At 37.8% G+C, this 20,610-nt stretch overlaps 2 protein-coding genes, 2 long non-coding RNA genes and 1 other non-coding gene across 7 annotated transcripts; 4 read left to right on the top strand and 1 right to left on the bottom strand.

Moving 5' to 3' along the window:
• Window positions 1-244: 244 nt before the first annotated feature.
• On the top strand, window positions 245-4,027 carry LOC139774699 (alpha-ketoglutarate-dependent dioxygenase alkB homolog 4). The gene is made up of 5 exons (XM_071710130.1): window positions 245-463; window positions 2,858-2,983; window positions 3,069-3,161; window positions 3,250-3,677; window positions 3,751-4,027. The coding sequence occupies exons 1-5, from the start codon at window positions 278-280 to the stop codon at window positions 3,899-3,901; spliced, it is 984 nt and encodes a 327-aa protein (XP_071566231.1). The 5' UTR covers window positions 245-277; the 3' UTR covers window positions 3,902-4,027.
• Window positions 3,992-16,815, bottom strand: LOC139774701 (uncharacterized). The gene is made up of 8 exons (XM_071710132.1): window positions 16,493-16,815; window positions 13,927-14,115; window positions 12,047-12,217; window positions 11,132-11,365; window positions 5,442-5,630; window positions 5,186-5,356; window positions 4,789-5,010; window positions 3,992-4,706 (listed from the first exon to the last, which is right to left on the bottom strand). The coding sequence occupies exons 1-8, from the start codon at window positions 16,565-16,567 to the stop codon at window positions 4,509-4,511; spliced, it is 1,449 nt and encodes a 482-aa protein (XP_071566233.1). The 5' UTR covers window positions 16,568-16,815; the 3' UTR covers window positions 3,992-4,508.
• LOC139774704 (uncharacterized) lies at window positions 14,111-15,214 on the top strand. Of its 2 annotated transcripts, none has more exons than XR_011718652.1 (3): window positions 14,111-14,293; window positions 14,387-14,552; window positions 15,065-15,214. It is a non-coding gene; the product is annotated as an uncharacterized lncRNA (long non-coding RNA). The 2 variants fall into 2 exon arrangements; XR_011718651.1 differs by having other exon boundaries at window positions 14,367-14,552.
• On the top strand, window positions 14,419-14,500 carry Trnas-uga (transfer RNA serine (anticodon UGA)). Its single transcript has one exon. It is a non-coding gene; the product is annotated as a tRNA-Ser (tRNA).
• Window positions 16,816-16,825: 10 nt separating the features above from the next.
• Window positions 16,826-19,344, top strand: LOC139774702 (uncharacterized). Of its 2 annotated transcripts, none has more exons than XR_011718648.1 (2): window positions 16,826-17,238; window positions 17,350-19,344. It is a non-coding gene; the product is annotated as an uncharacterized lncRNA (long non-coding RNA). The 2 variants fall into 2 exon arrangements; XR_011718649.1 differs by having other exon boundaries at window positions 16,921-17,247.
• The last annotated feature ends 1,266 nt before the right edge of the window (window positions 19,345-20,610 follow it).

Here is a 20,610-nt window from a genome sequence, read left to right as displayed (position 1 = left end):
TCGTAGCAAGGAGAGGGGAAGGAAACAAAAATTAAAATACGAATTTATTACTTGTATTATCGAATAAGCGAATTATTTATTAATAATTATATTAGCGATCTTCATTATAAACATCATTATCTCTCGCTTTCTATGTTAGAGATTAATTAAAATTACGAGCAATTTCTTGAATTGATCTAACGAGGAAAAAAAAACATTCTTTCGTCGAATCGATATATCGACGGAGGCGATAAACTTGTCATGGTTGTCGTGCTTTCGAGAATCGACTTTCCGGGGCATGTTCGCCGACACTGTGGTCAGCTGTGGTCTTGCCCAGTGTTTTTGTTTAATATCGAAGGAAAAAGGGAACGGGGGTGCGGAAATGGAGACCGTGCGACCATGCGGTTGCAAAGGGATACGCTCTTGCTTGATTTGCGAGACCGAATGCGAGATCTCGAAGCCGGATCTGAGGAACGAGTTGCAGGTAAGGCAAGGGAGTACCTTAACCTATCAATGATACTCGTGATATCGACCCGCAGGGATGATTTAATTTGGTGACTCGCGTTTACCACTGTAGACACTCAGGGCCGATATCACAGTCTCCGATTAACGTGATCCTCCGATTAAACTCACTCTTCGTCTCTTTCTAGGGGGACAGTTAGAAAGAGATGCAGAGTGAGTTTAATCGGAGGATCACGTTAATCGGAGACTGTGATATCGGCCCTCATAATCATTACACATAATTTGGGAAGAGAAAGTTCAAGGAAAAGGGTATAAAAGTTTTGTGTCAAGTAACTGAATAATTGATTGGAGACGCGGGATAAGACTAATCTTATCCCAAACACTTGGGCTGCGTTCCACTTATCGTTCACAATGCTCGCGAGCATCATTTCGTCCTTGTTTAACATTTGACAAACAACAAGGATGAAATGATTCCACGTGCGTTTGCGAGTGATAAGTGGAACGCACCCTTATATCTCTCTCGTAACACATCGGTATTTCCCGCGATTAATTGCGAAATTCTTTTCCTGAAAGTCGAAGACGCAACAACATAATCGCGACAAAATACGTTAATTCTAGGAATTTCCCAAATCATCTTATTAATACGTATATCTTTCAATTGGTGACTCTTGATAACTGATGATATGTTGTTCAGAGATGTAGCTATAATTAGTGCCCGCGGGCAAAATCATTTTTAACGTTTGATATTTCTATTGTACGCTACTGCTTCATTAAAGCTTATTACAGTCTTACTATTGATAATCTTATAGATTGTTCATCGTTTATTAATGATTTGTTTATAAAGGTTTTTTTTACACCGTATCTCCATGTATCTCCATCCACAGGATGACGAAGAATCATTTGAATATTTGCAATTTTCAAATAGAAAGCAAAATTAAAATATTAGAATTGATACTATTAATCTTTTTTATTCGAAAAGTATATATGCTAAAACGGGGAGGTATAAGCAGCAATATGGAAAGATAAATCTTTTTTGCAAAATATACATGTTGCGTGTATAATTCATAATTACAGAGAATAAAATTTTTGTTAAATTGTTAAGTGAAATTTAATGAAATTCTTAAAGTAAGAAGATATTTTATCAAAGGCTTTAATCCTCCTTTGCGTTCTGTTATAAATTCAACATTTTATTCCAACAACTCGGTAATTAAATAAAAGCCCTTCAATTCTAAATTTTATTATATGTCGTCATATTTAAAAATTTAATAATATAAAAAATACATTAAACTCTTAAAAATATCCGTGTCGAACATAACTTCACATTCAAGTTGCTGGAATGAAATGTGATGTCGAGTACAGCTCGACTTTCAAGTGCAAAAAGTTAATGTATCAATTTTAATTAAATAAAACAGTGTAGGTAGTATATGTATATATATGTATACACGTAAAAGACAAAATATATTTTAATAAATTAAACAGGAAACTTAAAAAAAATTGTAGATATTTAAAGGTATCTGAGAAAAGGATATCTCTGAAAAACAGAATATCCAACCTATAAAACCAATACCTTCCTGCTCAGGATTATTATTTCTTATACACGAATTATCTTTTCTGAAAAATATAATTTAAGAAATTTATATACCTGAGAATTTCACCACCCAGGTGCTGCCTTTTCTGCTATCTATCGTAATTAGTCTATCGGTTGAATTTGGCTCCTAGCTGGCTAAAATACCAGAAAAACCAGTTTACAGTTGCTTGTGTGAAAAGATGAAGCACTTATATCTTGTTTCTTATTTTGCCCTGGTACTACCCTCCTATGTATCTGAGAGAACATAAACTCTTGTAGCACTGACTGAAATTAAGAAAAAGAGTATATTTACAGACATTCGCGTGTACTATTTTTATACAATAATTACACAAATTTATGAAACTTATTGTTTACTCATACTGACTCGGTTCATTCCCGCCATCAAACGAGGAATCAATCATTCTGCCCACGATGACTTCGATTCATTAATTATCTTAAGTTTTGACTATATTTTTACAAATAATTTTTTAATGTCTGATCTACTTATTGTTAAAGATTTACTGCTTTCACGCATGATGTGACTCCTTTTGACTTTGTGGATCGTCATCGACGTTTGATAGACTCTCAGCGTTTTTATTTTATTATTCTCCGTATTATGTCACTGACTTTTATTTATTTAATTTATTATATCCTTGAATTGGCTGAGGAAGACTCTGCAGAGTTCGAAACGTCCCTACGTTATTTTCTATTCGTGAGAGATTAAACTCTTTGTTAATTTTGACATCTATTGCATTGCTCGTTATTGGCCTTGAATTTTTTATTTGTTATAATTGTTTAGTCCTTGATATCTTAACTAGTTTAAGATATTTATTGTATGTAATCTTACAGAAAAGCAAAAGTTACGTTTATTGTCCATATTGTGATAAATTATCACCTGGGTGGGATATAAATGAATACAAGAAACATCCTTATCATGATGGGAACTTAATTGATTATCCTGGTGTTTACATCAAGGTAATATAATTACTGTATTTTACAATATATCTTTTATAATATATAGTTAACATTATACTATATATGTATAATATGTATGTCCCAGCTAGATTTTTTAAAAGAAGATGAGGCTGAAGAGCTTATGAAAGCGCTCGATGATCTCCCTTGGCAAGCTTCACAAAGCGGTAGAAGAAAACAGGTATAATATCTCTGAAGCATTTAGAAAAAAGTTAGAAAAATATTTATATATTTACATATTTTAAACTAAAACGTTTGAATTTTTGTAGAATTTTGGACCAAAATGTAACTTCAAAAAGCGGAAACTGCAATTAGGATCATTTAACGGTTTTCCCAAAACAACACAGTTTGTACAGAGAAAATTTGAGGAAGTACCGTTGTTACACGGTTTTCAAACTGTTGAGCAGTGTTCGCTTGAGTATGATCCTGAACGAGGCGCTTCTATCGATCCCCACGTGGACGATTGCTGGATCTGGGGAGAACGTATAGTAACCGTGAACGTTCTCGGTGATTCTGTTTTGACCATGACTCCTTATCGTGGTCCAATAACGCGATATAATTTAGACTGCGTTCCAAATTATGATTCCATCCTAGAGAAAGATGTGTGTGATAATACACGATCTGTAGATATCGATAACGTGGTAATACGATTGCCGATGCCTGCAAGATCACTCATGGTCTTATATGGCCCAGCAAGGTATAATATTCTGCTTATAAATATTAGAAAAGTTGAAATTAATATTATTAATTATACGATTTTTGTTTGATAGATACAAATGGGAACACTCTGTGCTTCGACAGGACGTCACATCGAGACGCGTTTGCCTTGCCTATCGCGAACTAACGCCTCCGTACCTCGAAAATGGAGAATATCAAGAAGAAGCTTCTGAGATTTTGAGGCAAGCTTCACTCTTCTGGTGATGTTATGAAACAAATTTAAATAATTGTCACATTTATTTATTAAAAAATTGATAATTAAGGATATATTTGACATGATAAATGTAAATACTATTTTAATAGAATAAAGATATTTTATTCTTAGCGTTACAGTGCATTGATAATGTACAATAATCACTTCTTCTGCAGTAGTCTGTGTAATATTTTAAAATAATGCTATTTCCTCACAAATATTTTCAACGAGCTATTATAAAATCGGAATTTATGACATAATATGACATTTAATTATTAAAATGCAAATTATTTAAAGCAAACAATCAGATTGTCCGTAAATGTATATACTTATTAAGAAAATATATTAATCTATATATTATAAATCTATGTACTATAAATTATTTGGTAGTATCGTTTTCTCTTGTGCTGCCTGATGATAACTCACTAAGCTCTATAAAAATGAACATAAGAATCAAGAATATTCATTCTCATAAACGCTTTTATTGTTATTGTTAAAAAATAGGATCTCTCTGTCTTTCTCCCTCATTACTCAGTTTTTGTAAATGTCTTCTTGCGAGCTCGACAAGAATAAAAAATACATTCAATTTTGTAAAATTACTCGATTTTTATCAAATTATTAAGATTTTTGGTCGCCTTTCAATGGATAGTCTGTTGACATATACACTACGGGAAACGTAGTTACAGGATCCGACTTTCCCAACGGTTCATAACCGTTCACTAGATTCTCCCGTAATTCCCAACGACGCCTCTCCCTTTCTGTCTTTTGACGTCTAATAGCTCGGCCAAGCATACACGCGAACATAATTCCCGTTAGCTAGAAAGAAATAAGTGAGATTAGAGATTATGAGAAATGAGATTAAAATTAAGTTATAAAAAAAAGAGCTGAATCTACTAACCTGAATAAGGGCGATCGCTACGGCTCCCGTGCCGATATATAACGCGCTGCGGTGAACAATAATAGAAAGCCGGCTAATACAGCCCTCGTGATATTTTCCATAACAGCGGTCCGAAAGCTCATCCACTAGATATGCGCAGCAAGAGTCAGGTACATCTATATGTGTATTATTGAACGGTACGTTGTTCCAATCCATGTAGCTATTATACCCGCAACAACGTAACTGTAAAAGAAGAAAAAAATACCATCAATTATTTTTCAAAATGCTTCTTTCTGTCCCTGTAAAGAATACGCTATATCTTGAAAATATTATGTTATTTGTAGGACATGTCCGGTGCCACTATATCTCAACGGATTTTTCTACAGTTTTTTATTTATGGAACGGTCAGTTATCTTACCCTGGACTGCATAAAATCGATTGCGAACTTGGCTTCCTCGTTCTTTTCGTATTGGTGCATCGTTAGATTAATCTTCTCGGCTAAGAGATCCTTGATACCGTCCTGCAGGGCATACGCAGCAACGGCAGCGGCAAGTTCCAGTATCAATACAAATGATAGCAAGACTGCAAACTAGAAGCACACGCATAAAATGTAGTATAGTGTCAGAAAGAGAATTTTTGTAACAAAGAGTAGAAATTAGAGATATTCGGCTTACCACAAGAACCATGCAGGTACTTTCTCTAAGCGCGCCGCAACATCCCATAAAAGCAATTATGAAGACAAGTATTCCAACCACGATTAAAAGGGTGGCTGGTGAAAAATAGCTCGCGTCCAAAAAGTGCGAGAAGTTCTCGTAAACAGCGTAAATCGTCGTGCCGACCGATATTATCATCACCCCCGTCAACTGCAATAAGATAATAATAATAATAATAATAAACTTTATTAACGGGTAATAAACCCTTTAGCGTACAAAGGAAAAAGAAAAAACAAGAACAATATAATTTCACAACATAATATGAAGAGCATTTAAGTTACAAGAGTAGACGAGAAAGTTTTCGTTGAAAAGTTGATACAGAGCCTCCAAAAAAGTCAACCCCATTGGAGAAATTACTTGCAGATATTATCAGCCTATTTACACAAGAATTTGCGCTATACAAAGTACGGTGATACCCGATGTGGAAGATGGAGTATTGTCTTAATTCTCTAGTCGGGATGTTAAAATGGATACGTTCCAACAAATCCGGACAATCAGTAAAGTGATTGAGAAGCTTAAAAATAAATGTAAGGTCAAAGGTGAGTCTCCTATTTTCTAAAGATAGCAGATTTAATCTATCTAATATAGCGCAGTAGTCATGGAAAGTAATTGGAAATGGAACATGGAACATAGAAATAATAACGATATCGCAATTTTATTATTATGTTAACCACACAATTAACTATTGTTTTTGCTATATCATTAATTTTAATGAAAAATCTTCATTCCTCTTCAATATATTAAATAATTAAATAATTGTTAATCGCAAAATGCCGAGGAATGACATTCATACAAACTTCATCTACGAATTATTTGACCGATCTAAAGTCGATACTTTGTTAGCGAAAATTTGATTGGATATTTTAATTAGACAAAACGCAGTACTATTTAGAAACTAAATGTTAATAATTAAGAACTTCTTTAAGGAATAGTAAGTTTGAATTAAGAGTATTTGTTATTTTAATTCGCGAGCTTTTATAAATAAACTATTTTATAAATTTGAAAAAACAGACCTTTAATTCGTTTCATGTTTACAGAAACCTTTTCCTCATTTCTGTATTCTTATTGCAACTCTAAAGTTCCGTGACTTTTTAGCAGCTTGTTTATTATTTCTGCTTATAATGACGATTTAAATATGCAGTATTTCATACGATTTGTGAACCGTGTAATATACCGAACGTAATGCACGTTTACTGCACGTAGTATGAGGTTTCGATCATTTCCGTAATACGCGGTTTCCCTGACATTAGTTATATAATACATGCGTCCTCGCTCGAATGTAAACTTTTTAGACTGGAAAGAGGGTACGACACTTTTGTGAAGCGTATCGCTATGTACACGTTGCCATCGGTCTCTATTTGTTCTTTAAAAGCGAACCATGTCATTTCCTACGATAAGCCGCACTCTTGTGATTTCTACACGTCCGCATAAGTCTATCTTCTCACCGAAGACCCGAAATAAAATGCGAAATCGTTTCAAATACATTCCGACCGATTATCGAGAAATATATACGTATATATATATGTATACGTATATGTTATATTAAGATAGGAGAGCTCTTAATTTGATTTGACTTTTAATTTGACTTAAATAAATAAACACTCGGATAAGATATCGATGACCTGTTAAGGAACGATACATCGTGAACTTATTTTTGCTCCTTTAGCGAAATCAAAGATCAAACAAGATCTTGTTTGATTTCTGAGCGAACGATCGTTGCACCGGTCTAACTTCCAAGATTTTTCGTTTTACACTCGTGTGCCGAAGTACCCCGTTTTATTCAAGTCGCATGATGTATCCCGGCATCATTGATTGTGAAAATAATACGTTTATCTCTGCTGATAAGCGACCACAAAGTCCCTCGGGTAGGCGCGTGCACGACGCAAGATATTCGAAACGTTTTCCTGGTACTGGCGTTTTGTCTGTTTCAGAACAACGAAAAGGATTCTCATATCGTCGATTCGAGATTTCGAATGTCAAGGCCTGCAGGTCTCGCATAGGAAATCACTGTCTTTTCACAGGCAGTGTTTTCCTTTAACCGCAGCAAGAAGCTAGAAATTTGCATAAGCGCCTGGGAATAATTCATAAGTGTTTCCATATGCCAGGCAATACACCTTTACCGAGAACCAAATTGACCATTTTTTATGTAATTGTGCCGATTTGTTTGCGATAATCTTCAGCATATTCTGAAGATTTTGTATCGATAAGGGACTGCGCACAATGAAAGGAATAGGGAACAGGGAACAGAGAATAGGGAACAGTTTAATATTAACATATTCATTGTGCATATGGTATACAGAAATATAATAAAATTTCATCACTGTTCCTCAGCGCTATTCCTCCGTTCGTCTATTCTGTCTTAATAAATTACATATGTTAATGAATTTCATATATTAATATTGAACTGTTCCCTGTTCCCTATTCCTTTCATTGTGCGCAGCCCTTAACGAATCGTGAAAGAAACACTCGCTCCTATTATTGCTCCGTTGTTTAATTAAGAAGCATATATTGTGCTAATCGGGTTGTGCAGTCGTATAAGATCGTCCATCCCTAATAATTCAGCAGTGCATATAGCCTTGTCTATGTGATATCGACCGCAGTTCGAAAGTGCCGTTCTCCGTAACAACGAAACTCGAACTTCATGGCCCACATCGCCTTCTCCGTAAGCCGACAGAACAAAGGACGTAATAAAAGATAATAACCTCGGGGAATCCGCCCTTTCGCCTCTTCGTATCGTTCACGTTATTTTATTCCAACGGCATCGTATTCTTATATATATTTTTTCTTGTCTCGGAAATGTAAATGATTCGACATCCGTTATCTCAAGTCGACTGTTTAATACCGAAAATTGATACCGCTACGGCTTGGGCCATTATTACAAAAATTTCGAATATTCTAATTGTTGCTAAACCGCAATCTTTTTATAAAGCCCATAATTTTAATATTTATTTTTTTAACTAAACCGTTATATACGTAGAACAGAAAGACACCTGCCACATATACGTGGAAGATAATTATCTGAGTCACTTTTTTCTCGACATTAATCGCCATTTATATTATCGGAACGTCCGCTAACAGCTGTATCGATAACAAATATCTTGAAAAGAATTGATAACCAACGTGAAACGATACTTATCGATTTGCGTTTTCTACAAATCATGAAATATATATTTAATGTAATATATAATATTTATTATATATATATATATATATATATATATATATAACATATATCCATAATATATATAAGTTTCAAATAACTATATATATTAATTTTAAATTATAATTTTATATAAATGTATGTATCACATAAATATAAAAACATTTTCTTTATGGATAAATTTCGCTTTATTTTAGCAAAGTGTGCAACTCCTTTGTCTTTATCAAAAAGTAGATTGTTAGCAATTGGAGACACTCTCGCCGCAGAACGAAGCCTCCTTTATACAATTCAAGCATCGTCTACTCTACATGGTCGGTATATAATAGCAATCGATAATTATGATGAGTATACGATATATGTATGGTCTTGGGCTCTTGGACACCTGGCCTATACGATGCGCAATTGCACCCACACGAGCTTGCGTCGCAATAACGGTATTTTCCGATAAGCTCCGGTAACGTGCGACTCGTCGCGAAGTCATTGGCGATGACTTCGTAGTTCGTGCATCTGCATATATTTGAAGAGCCATAATGTACGAACAATTATCTCATCCTCCAAGAATATCTCTTTCGGCGGACTTATGCGAAAACGGAGCTTTTTGCCTCGCGACGAATTTTGCGGTTCGTTACATCTCCCGAGATTCTCAAGTCACTCGAACGATTTCTCAAAAGAGGAGAGCTGACGGTATTTCTTTTCTTTTTCTTCTCTTTCGATCGACACACGTATAGCGTCAAAACGAAGACGAAGAGCGTCATCGATAAAATAAACGTTAAGGAATTCTCGTCCCGCGATTGTCCCAAATCGTTTTTCGATTAACGCGAGAATGCATTGAGACGTGGGAATCAGGCGAGCGCGGTATACATCATTCCGCGATTAGACGAGACGAGATATTTTAACGCCGTTCGCGCATCATAATACAGACCACGAAGAGGGAGTTGACCGCGCACAGCAGGTACTTGATGCAGCGGAGGCCGACGTCTAGGTGCGTGGCCGCCATTTTGCCCTCGCGTTGGCTCCTCCCGGGCGCAGATGCACAGCGAGCGGTTTCGCGCACCTTCAGCACAATCAGCACTCGCCAGTTGACACGACCGATTGCCGATGCCGACGCTGAAGCGTCGCGTCGGCCTGCAGCGTTATCTGCTGGCCGATAACGAGCCACGAAAACGCACGATCGTGTACGGCGATGTCTTCGCGCCGATACCGACTCCGAACGATTTGGATTTGTTTAGAACGTGCGGTCTAACAAAGAAAGAGAGAGAGAAAGACAGAGACAGAGAGTGAGAGTGAGAGAGAGAGAGAGAGAGAGAGAGAGAGTGTGAGTGAGAGAGAGATAGAGAGAGGGAAAAGAGTGGGAGGAAATAAGGAAGTCACGATAACGTGAAGAAAAAATATGACGAAGCGATAAATTTAGAGCGAACTGGTACGCCAATGAATATTTCAATAAGCATTCGATACAGCTGTTGTCATATTAATTGATAATAAATGCAATATTTTTAGAATCTAGACGGGACGTCTTGAGTTGAATATCGATACATTTATATTTAAATAGCACTTTAAAGGATACATATATCGATATATCTATATATATATATATCCTTATCTATCTATATATAAAAAAAATATATATATTATACATATATTTTCAATACGATGGAATATATCAAGCTAAGATTTTAAAGTTGCTGGCCTGAGAGAAAGAGACGTCCATTCGCGTTCGTTGCTACGTTTACACGTAGGCAAAACAACAAGCATGACTCATACATGAGTGATTAAGTTCAATTTCGTGTCTCTCTACGTCTGCGTGTGCGTGATTTTCGAACACGAGCGAGCGCTCCGATTTTTTATCTGAAATTTGCAAGTCGCCAAGATTTGTGAGAAGAAAATGGCAATTTTTTTCAAACGATTTATCGCAGATAAATGTAGAAACAGATTTTTTTGCAATTGTCCTACTCTTCCACGTTTATGTAAATAAGAGAATGCGAATTAGATTAACGAGACATTTTAATCAGAAATGATCAACGCATTATTGCAAAAACACGTGGCAATGTAAAGATTTTATTAAAAACATACACGATTTATATATATTCATAGCGCGAGATGCGAGACATCGTATGTAGCAAAAATAATTTACCGCGCTTCTACAAAAACAAACAACGTGTTTAGTATATCAGATCAATTATCAGCTCAATTATCAGATCAATTATCAGATTCACGTAGTCCCGTGTCCTAATGGAAATCCTGCTTGGCTGTCATTTAGGAATATAATGCTGCTTCCGATGCGTCTCTGATGTTCGCATGGCACTCTACATGGTCTGGTAACAATTCCTGATTGATTTGGCCAAATAGGACGACAAGAAGATTCCTACCAGCTGCAACATGAAACGTCAATTATTTATCATTAAAATGTGAGTATGTCTGGTTTATTGGAAACACTTTGAAACGTTACGAGGCAATATATTCGGAAAATCTAACGTGATACTGATGAAGATACCTGAATTACAGCAAGGCCTATTCCGACACCTGCTATCTTTGCCGCGTGTTTCTCTGCGAAATTCGCAAACGCGGTGATGCAGCCGACGGGATGCAGACTCGGCGACGTCGTAGTGCAGTTCGACGTGCCGACAGCACCTATCGTGTTGTCGCAGCACGACATCGGAATACCCGTCAGATTCCCCATTTGAGGGGAAGTCCAGTCGGTGGCATTGACCGTGCCGCAGCAATCGAACTGTAAAAAACGAATTTCGTGATTAGCACGTCGCGCAAATGCAGATATGTGCAGTCATCAGTTAATTGTAATGAGAAATTTCGTGGGAAGCGTGTTTAATACTTCGTGGCACGCTCATATATGTATATGTATAATACAGAATGTTACACGATGTACTGTGCAAATTAAAAAAAGACATGCTTCTGATGTAAATCGAAATAGAAAATTTCTTATAAGCATAAGTTCAATTTAAAACAGTTATCCGTTGCATAACAATAAAATTATATATATTATAAATATTATATATATATATATATATATATATATATATATATATATAGTGCACGTTTCGTAGATCGTTGAGGGTGGTTAAGGAAGCCGGCGACGTAAAAATCGATTTACGCTACCCCCCTCGTGGCGTGCACGCGAGCTACCACACACACATGTATTATACACGCGAGGAATTAGAGCCCGGCACTGAAATTATCCCTGTCGCCTGGCGTTTGCGATATTCTCGCGACGACCCGGTCGCTCCCACGACAGGGGAAGACACACGGCGCGAAGCGCGAAAAACTTCTGACAAAGCCGCCGTCGGAAAAGGGGAAAAAAACAAAACCACTCACACGTGGTTCGCCATTTCGAGAATATAACGCGGTCGCGCGTATGAATACGGTAAATTATATATAAAATTACGCGCGTTACATTGTGTTGTAATGTGTCCCAGACGCGTTGGATCTCTTTGCTTTCATTGTACTTCGGCATTGTGTCGAGCATCTTTTCCCTGGCAACGGTCGCAACCTGCGCCCTCATCACATATCCCAACGTACCGCCTATGATCTCCAGGATGAAAATCGTAGCCAGTAGCGTACAGAACTGCAAATGACAAAAGAGACCATCGTTACAAGAATTCAAATCATATTTCGACAGATTATCTTTCGTATACAATCGTTATTCCGGAGTAAGGTTTTTGCATTAGGTGCTAATATATTTTTTTAAATATATCTGAGGAACACGCATAGAATCTAATCTGTAAGCTTGTATAAAATATTTATTATAGTCTCTCGCCGTGCGTTTGCGTCAATTTTTTAAAGCAACGCCGGAAGCATGCCCGCCCCTCGTCTGCGTGCGAGGGAGAGTAATTTTCCCGGAATAAGGGCCGGCGAAGGTGGAAGGTGGAACGGGGAGGACACACACATGTCAATTACATACCTCGCGCACAAAACATATGATCCATTACGTTATGGAAACGAGGGGGAGACGATATCGTAGACGGACAGACTTGGCCGCGCTTTTTCCCGGTCTGCGTTCGCCGGTTCGAAAAACCGACGGCTCCGTATCCAGATTCTAATCTCGAATTAATTCAAATGGAAACAGCGTCGAAAATAACGTGAATGTTCTCGAGTCACGATAATGGTGCGCTTTATTGTACGCGGTGCGTCCCGATTGATTCTCGTCAGCGGCACGTTCTTAATCGGAAGTACAATCACGTGACGAGCTTCGCCTAGTATGGTCTATCGAACGAGACATAAATCACTTACGATCGACGAATGAATGTCGTATTTTTAAAACAAGATGTTCGTCACGATTGTAAAAGGCGTATGTACGATAAATTTCTATACAGCCAAATCTGTCGAGAATAGATTCTGCAATATTTCTGACAAATTTTATTAGAGAGACTATAAATTTGATATACAGAATCTGAGATATACGATATTGTTCGCAGAATGCTGGCAAGAATATTGTCAACAAAATGTGATGGCAAATTAATGGCAAAAATCCAACAGTTTTTGACATACTTGCTATTACAGTTTGACGCAGATTGACGGTAGAAATAAAGCAGAATCTGCGTTTGACGGATTCTCGTGCTTGGCTGTCAGATTATATCAGCTCTGTCGATAAAACTACACAAGCTTAATGCAGACACAGTTGATGCCAATTTGCCAGCAATTTCTGATTGAATTTACTGCCAATCTGTCGGAGTACTGCGAACAATTTGCTTACTGGGTAGCTTGTTATTATTATTGATTTAACCAGCTGAGCAATTATTATTGGCTAATTAAACGTCAAATATATACTGCGACTCTATAGTAATAAACGATCTAATTGCATATGGCGCAACGATGAGACATCTTTATCATCGTTGAAAAAGATTCTCAAATATACACTGTTAAATATTAAAGGATGAAATTCAAACCAATACTTAGAATTAAATAATATTTTATTATTTTTAATTATTATGTGTGTCGAAATTTATTATTTTAACTCTGGTTTAGTTAAATTAATATTGAGTAGGAGCAGTGGTGAGACCTATAAGAATGGTTAAAAATGACTCAAATTGAGTATAATTTGACACAACGAATTTAACAGTGTATATGTATGCGATTTTTAAGTAATAAAATAATAAGTTAATAAATGTGCAATTTGACGCGTGAACGAAAAGTGAATAATTAATTTTTTTAATGATGAAATTACGTTTTCTTCATAAATTTCAATTACGAAAGGTGTATATTTACACGTGTATACATATTATGTGTATAAAAGAAAAATATATGTCCAAGTATATTTATGAGCATTCGCCTTACCGTTATAGTCATGCAATAGCTTTCGCGAGCGGCTCCGCAGCATCCGAAGAAAGCGATGATAAAGATGATGGAGCCCACGGCTACGAGAAGAGAAGGCACAGAGAAGAAGCTGTTGTCAAGGAAATGTTGATACTGATGGTACACTCCATGGATGACCAAGCCGATCGATAGCAATACTATTCCTGTAACCTAAGTAATTCATCGATACGTGATAACTCCATGGATAAAAGGATCGAAAATACGATCCGCAGGTTGAATTGATCGCACTGAAAACCGGTAATGGTTACATAATAATTTCATGACGATAACCAATGATTTCGCGATATTGTGCAATCAATTTAAACGGCGTAATCGTCTAATTAATGTGGTACGTAATTAGCATTTCGATAGATTTAATGGAAATGCGCAAGTTTATTTCTTTGTTCGCGTCAAACTTTTAGAATTTCACGTTCGTGTGCAGTAGATCGTACAAATAACAGGCAGTTGCCAACTGCTGCGGTGTCCGAGCGGTTAAGGAGATGGACTTGAAATCCATTGGGTTCTACCCGCACAGGTTCGAATCCTGTCCGCAGCGAATTTTTTTTTTCCTTCCTTATACTACATAAGAAGTAATTATCCATACATAGGTACGTATATACTTTAATGAAAAAATGCAAACATTTTTAAATTAATTATAAATAAAATAATAGCGCAACTTAATAATTCTATAATAATAATTCTATAATAATCTCGCGATATTGCGCAATCAATAAAACAAACGATAGAAATATTAATGTAAATAAATTTTCTCGTAAAATATTAACACGTATGTCGCGCAAGAATGTAACAACATGTCTATTAATAAAGCCGATAACGCAGTGCGCATTTCGATTGTGCTGAATAATCCTTTAAGAACAGGTTAGTCATTATTGAATCTATCAGCTATAGTTTTTACGCATATACATACGTAAATGACATTTCCAAGTACGCAAATCTTCTAATGATAAAATTATTTTAATTTTGATAATTATAGTTAACGTGAACAATCTAATTAGTTTATAAACTAGCTAAATAACTGAAATTAAAAGATGACTGACTCCTGCTCTGTTCTGTAGCATATAAAATTAATATTCATTATATTCATCCGTATCGATTACAGGTGGCCTGTCGATTTTGACGTCACGCTGCGCGCGAAAAAATCGAGGGAGCAGATACCGCGCGATAAGAGGATTCTCCCTCGCACCTATCTCTTACGCTGATGGTCGATTTCTTTTGGTAAGATTTATCTCGCAATGATTCATCTACGGTCTTGCACTCTTTTCCGATGTATGTGTTAGTTGAATCGACGAATAAATAAACGACAATCGTTTAAATCCATATTTGGACATAAAAATATTCCATATACGGGATGTCCAGCATTTTCATTCAGAACTTGCGATTAAAGATTTAATTGCGGTAGTAACGAGTTTATGTATTAATCAATTGAGGAAAAATCTACGATCGGTACTGTTACAGATATTGTAACATTGCTTGTAACTAATATGCTTCTAAGTTTTATCAGTTGTATCCATTTTCTCCAAAAACACTTATCTCGAATCGGTAGATGTGTTTTCTAAACGCGTTTCTTGACTGTACGTATCGCAGCGTATCTTCAGAAATAATATTGTAAACGCAGCGCTTTTCCGCTCAGATTTCCAAACAGATGTTTGCTGTTGACCGAGATTTCAACCAGTAATATTTATTTATTGGAATACCAAGCTGAAATATCTGCTCGAGATAACTGAACGATCGCATGACTCTCTAAATGTTAAAGGTTAACACAAATGAAATATATACAGTCCGCAAATACGGGGGTGCTCCATACTTTATATTTGTTAATGATATCCGAATTAAATTCCACGTTTTAATTTCACATTTCCACTGTATTTTAATACATATATTTGCGGAAAACATTTACACTGCATCAAACGTGTAAAACTGGATTCTTGTTGAACCACGTGATCCTATTGACGTTATCCCAACAATGTGCGCACTTCAGTGCGATCATTGTTGAATTTTGACATCCACGATACAGACGCGAGATACAGACGTCTATATATAGATATATAGATACGAGATATAAACATTAATCGAAATTAACTTAAACACGCGTTTGTTGACAGTCATGAATTCTGGCTAAAAGATATTAATGTTTGAGAAGTAAAATTCGACTTTGTCCCCTTCTACATAGTCTTGAAAGAGACTTATTAATTGTAGCCAACTTCAATTGCATTTCAGTAGCTAACTTCAACCAGCTCTCGCGATCAAAGTGAAAAAAAATTATAATCAACCTTACTTAATGTTCACTTTACGGCATTACAAATGCGTTTTCGTGAAAGTTACGCCCTTTGTTCGGCTTCTGACACCTGTCGATCGTGTAATCGTCAGCTTTTAACGATCGCGCTGATCAAGCGTGTCGATACGATTTCGGTTCGATAGCTCGCAGCGCAATCGAATCGCGCGGGTCCACGGTCCATGCCAGCTCATCGTTCCAGAAGGAACGCGAGAGACGTCGTCGCGCGACAGCTGATCATCGGCCGCCACTTACCACGAAGAACAGGTTGAAAGCGAACATCAAGTACTTGATGGTCTTCGGCGCCAGACTCAGCTGCGTCGTCGCCATTGCCGGAGAACTTGTCGGTTATGATTTACGCACACGCGGCTCTCTCTCTCTCTCTCTCTCTCTCTCTCTCTCTCTCTCTCTCTCTCTTTCCCTTTCTCTCTCACGCGGAACTCTTTCACGCGGGACAGAACGGAATCTGCTCTCAAGGGCGAGTCGCGAGCGATACTGCGCGGCTCCGGAGCAACGAAAAACGCGGCGAAAAAAGGCCCCTTGACGCGAGAACACGCGTTCCGACGAGTGGCGCCGATGTGCATGTTCCGAGAGCGGGATCATACACGTATGCGGTACCACACACTCACACGGCTACCTTCTCGGCCGCGTGCGTGCGTGCGTTCGTGCGTGCGTGCGTGCGTGCGCGCGTGTGTATGTATGCGTGCGTGCGTATCAGCGCGGGAGACCGGTCGAAATCTCGCTCCAACGCGCGCGCGGCAGCAATTTGTTCCGAAATACATATTACGACGTGGTGGACGGCGAGGTGTGTTGGTGCGGGGTATGTACGTGCACACCTGTCGCCCGATCCGCCGCGTGCCGCGCCGCGCGATCGAGGTTACGAAACTCGGGAGATTTCTCGACGATTTTTTCGCCGGAATGTACGGAGCGTTTCGCAACACGGTTATTCATGCGCACGCCGATATAAACGCCCGTCGAAAACAATTCCGGAGGATCGAGGCGTGAGTGAGGTCTGATTAAGTAAAAAAGATGTCGACTTAACGAGAGTTAGATGTTGTCTTATCTCGGAAACGCAAACAGACGAGACAATCTAATTTCTCGATTAATTTCAGGTGGAATTTAGTTCGATAACGGATGCACTTCACGGAATCGAAAAATATATTATTGATAAAAACTAACGTTCAATTAAACGTTGGACGGGAGAGAAGAGGGGAAGTAGTTTCAGTTCTTAACAGGCAATATCATCCCGTGCGCCGAATGCGCCGGATAAGATACGACTCGGCGCGGCGCGAATAAATACCGTTACGAGCTGAAATACACTGTTAAGTATTAAAGAATTAAATTTAAACCAATGCCTTGAGTTAAATGACATTCTATAATTTTTTACTGCTATGTGTGTCGAAATTTATTGTTTTAACACAAAACAGTATTATTTTAACTCTATATTTTGGTTTAGTTAAATTAACGATATATTGAATAGGAGCAGTGGCAACACCTTACATATGAATAGTTAAAAATAACTCAAATTGAATATAATATTCGACATTACGATTTTAACAATGCAATAAGCTTTTAATGAGCAATATTTTTACATTCAAGTTTCAAATCTTACAGCAGCAAGATCTCTCTCTCTCTCTCTCTCTCTCTCTCTCTCTCTCTCTCTCTCTCTCTCTCTTCGAACGGTACTTTACTGTTAAATATTAGAGGATTAAATTTAAACTAATATCTTGATTAAATAACATTTTGTTATTTTTAACTATCATGTGTATCGAAACACAAAGCAGTTATTTTAAGTCCATTGGTTTAGTTAAATTAGCGACATATCGAGTAGGAGCCGTAGTGACCTACAGGAATAATTAAAAATGAATCAAATTGAATGTAATTTGACATTATATACAAATTTTACAATGTGCCAGATTACACCACGTTATTTTATATTCCATTTTAGAGTCGTTTGCATTTACCTAGATTTTAAAATTGACTCGTAAACATGTTTACGACTCTCCGTACCTTGACAAACTGTTCCCGAAAGAATAAATTTTTAGACGAAACTTTGCGAGGATTAATAACTCCGAACTGCGGTTTGTTTCCGTTTGATGCGTTCGTTTACATGCGCGTCTCCCGTGACGCAAGGCTCAGGGAAATCCGCTCGCGGAAACTTGATAAACGTGTATCACACGATACCGCGACGGCCTCCGTGACGGCCTGGGTTCGGCCACGTCGTTAGTTATAGACCGTAATTGAGACCATTGAGGCGTAGAATATGGAGCAGATCCTCTAACGTGGCTAATATAATATTCAATAACCGAGTGCTCAAGGGTAACACTTGACACATATCTGACCGCGCGTCCCCGTACGCGGAGTTATTACCCGTCGCATGATCGGTTAATAATGCCGCGATCAATCTGTGACACAAATATCCGTTTATATCGTCTGGCCGGCTGCCCTTCCACGCGGCAAAAGCGGGGCAAAATCGGGCTTAGATACGTGCGTACGAACATACGTACCAGGTCCCGTGACGCATATTGTTTCGTTCTAGAAGCTGAAACCGAACAATGTGCGGCTGTTGAAACGGAACGTTGACGATTGTTGCGACCTGGCGTGAAGATAATGAGCTATTTTTATCTACCCTTGTTATTCGCCCGGCGAGATGTTTACAATACATGTTTTGAAGTTTAAGAAGTTTCTTCTCTTCGCTTTTATCGTTACGTTAGGAATACTATATTAGAGAGAATTTAAAATTATCACATTGGAAGTCGAGTATATAATTATGTATAGTATATACATATATGATATAATAATAGTACATGACTTTTTTTGTTGGATTCAACCTTAGCGTTGAAGCCTAAACAATCCATATTGTTATCGAAACGTGGCGCGACGGAAATGTTTTTCGGGGATTCTTGACGTTGGGATTCGAAAAATTATAGCGCAATAAGAATGTGAGGTGATTAAAATTAAGAAAGACAAGATTTTGTGAAGAAATAAATTCAGCGATAACAGTTAAATGAGAAATAATATGCAATATGAATATGCAATAAGCATATTTGAATTGAATGTATGTATAAGCATTTTTACAACTAGCAATATTAAAATTTTATAGTAATTTTAGTTGTCGCATTTTTTCCCAACAAGTTTTAGTCGACATAACGCGGCATGTAAATGTTCAATAACTCTCCTGTCCATAATAAGCGTTTTCCTCGTTAATGAAATATCCCTCAACATTCCTGAAAAAAGCATTGGGCACTTGATACGTATACTGCTCACGTTTCGCCCGAGCTAACTTTATCAAATTCGCACGATCGCCTTTCGCCTGGGCGCGGCTTTGTTTTGTACGCCGTCGTACATTGTTAAATATTAAAGGATGAAATTTAAACCAATACCTTGAATCAAATAACATTTTGCTATTTTTAACTATCATATGTGCTAAAATTATTTTAATTAATTATTTTAACTCCATTGGTTTAAATTAACATTGTTTTAGTTAAATTAATGATTGAGTAGAAGCAGTGGCGATCTGTATAGGAACTAATGATAAAAAATGACTCAAATTGAGTATAATAATCTGACACTATAACTTTAATAGTGTAATGCTCCAGGTTTGATCGGCCGGCAGGAATTGCATCAATTTTGATTTCTTTCTCTCTCTCTCTCTCTCTCTCTCTCCTCTCTCTCTCTCTCTCTCTCTCTCTCTCTCTCTCTCTCTGTGTGTGTGTACTAATTACATGTAGAGCTTTCGCAGCCTTCGCGGACAAGAGGCGGAGAAGCGGTTCGCGATTGGATTGCTCCTCCACTTCTCCCACGTCCTGCGAAGGGTTGTCTTGTCTATGTCGTGCTTCGGAGTGCTTCGACGAGGCCGTGTCCCTGAGGCAGTGCTTCGAGCACGCATGCTCCAGCCCCGCGCGCATTTTATATTCATGTATATTTAGCCGCTGGCCGAGGGTTGTATACGGTCTGACGTGGCCGACATCGCCGGAGAACTCTCCCCGTTCGTAGCGTGTGCCATGCCGCGCGTACGCCCGTTGCGCGCGGTCGCACGCGTTCACGCAAGAATTTAACGCGTAAGCCTAGCTCTCGCTCTCGCGGGAGCGAGCGCGAAAGCGAAATTCGCAAGGGCGACCGATTTCACATCCAATTTACGCTACTTGCGCTACGCTATTATTGTATCCCGCTCTGCATTGAGAACGCGCGCAACTCATCCATCCCGCTCCACGCTCTGCCTTCATTTTGCAATTCATTCGTCTGTTAAGATTGTCCCGTTAAGAGCGAATGACTGACCGCCGATTTCATTATTCCGCGCCTCTTTCTCTCTTTCTCGACCGGTTGCATTGAATCGGTCAGATTATGAAATTAGCGGGAAACATAATTATTGC

The sequence above is a fragment of the Temnothorax nylanderi genome, unplaced genomic scaffold (assembly GCF_030848795.1).
Source record: "Temnothorax nylanderi isolate EJ_2023f unplaced genomic scaffold, tnyl_v1.0 TNYL_tig0085_pilon, whole genome shotgun sequence".
NCBI classification, from domain to species: domain Eukaryota; kingdom Metazoa; phylum Arthropoda; class Insecta; order Hymenoptera; family Formicidae; genus Temnothorax; species Temnothorax nylanderi.
This window is presented reverse-complemented; position numbering and strand designations above follow the sequence as displayed.

Excerpts from the sequence above, each read along its gene's own strand:
- LOC139774699 (XM_071710130.1), top strand. The coding sequence starts at position 278 with ATGTTCGCCGACACTGTGGTCAGCTGTGGTCTTGCCCAGTGTTTTTGT. Across the intron at positions 3,162-3,249 it reads AAAGCGGTAGAAGAAAACAG|AATTTTGGACCAAAATGTAA; the intron begins GTATAATATCTC and ends GAATTTTTGTAG. Across the intron at positions 3,678-3,750 it reads GTCTTATATGGCCCAGCAAG|ATACAAATGGGAACACTCTG; the intron begins GTATAATATTCT and ends TTTGTTTGATAG.
- LOC139774701 (XM_071710132.1), bottom strand. The coding sequence starts at position 16,567 with ATGGCGACGACGCAGCTGAGTCTGGCGCCGAAGACCATCAAGTACTTG. Across the intron at positions 14,116-16,492 it reads CTTTCAACCTGTTCTTCGTG|GTTACAGGAATAGTATTGCT; the intron begins GTAAGTGGCGGC and ends TGAATTACTTAG. Across the intron at positions 5,631-11,131 it reads TAGGCCTTGCTGTAATTCAG|TTGACGGGGGTGATGATAAT; the intron begins GTATCTTCATCA and ends ATCTTATTGCAG.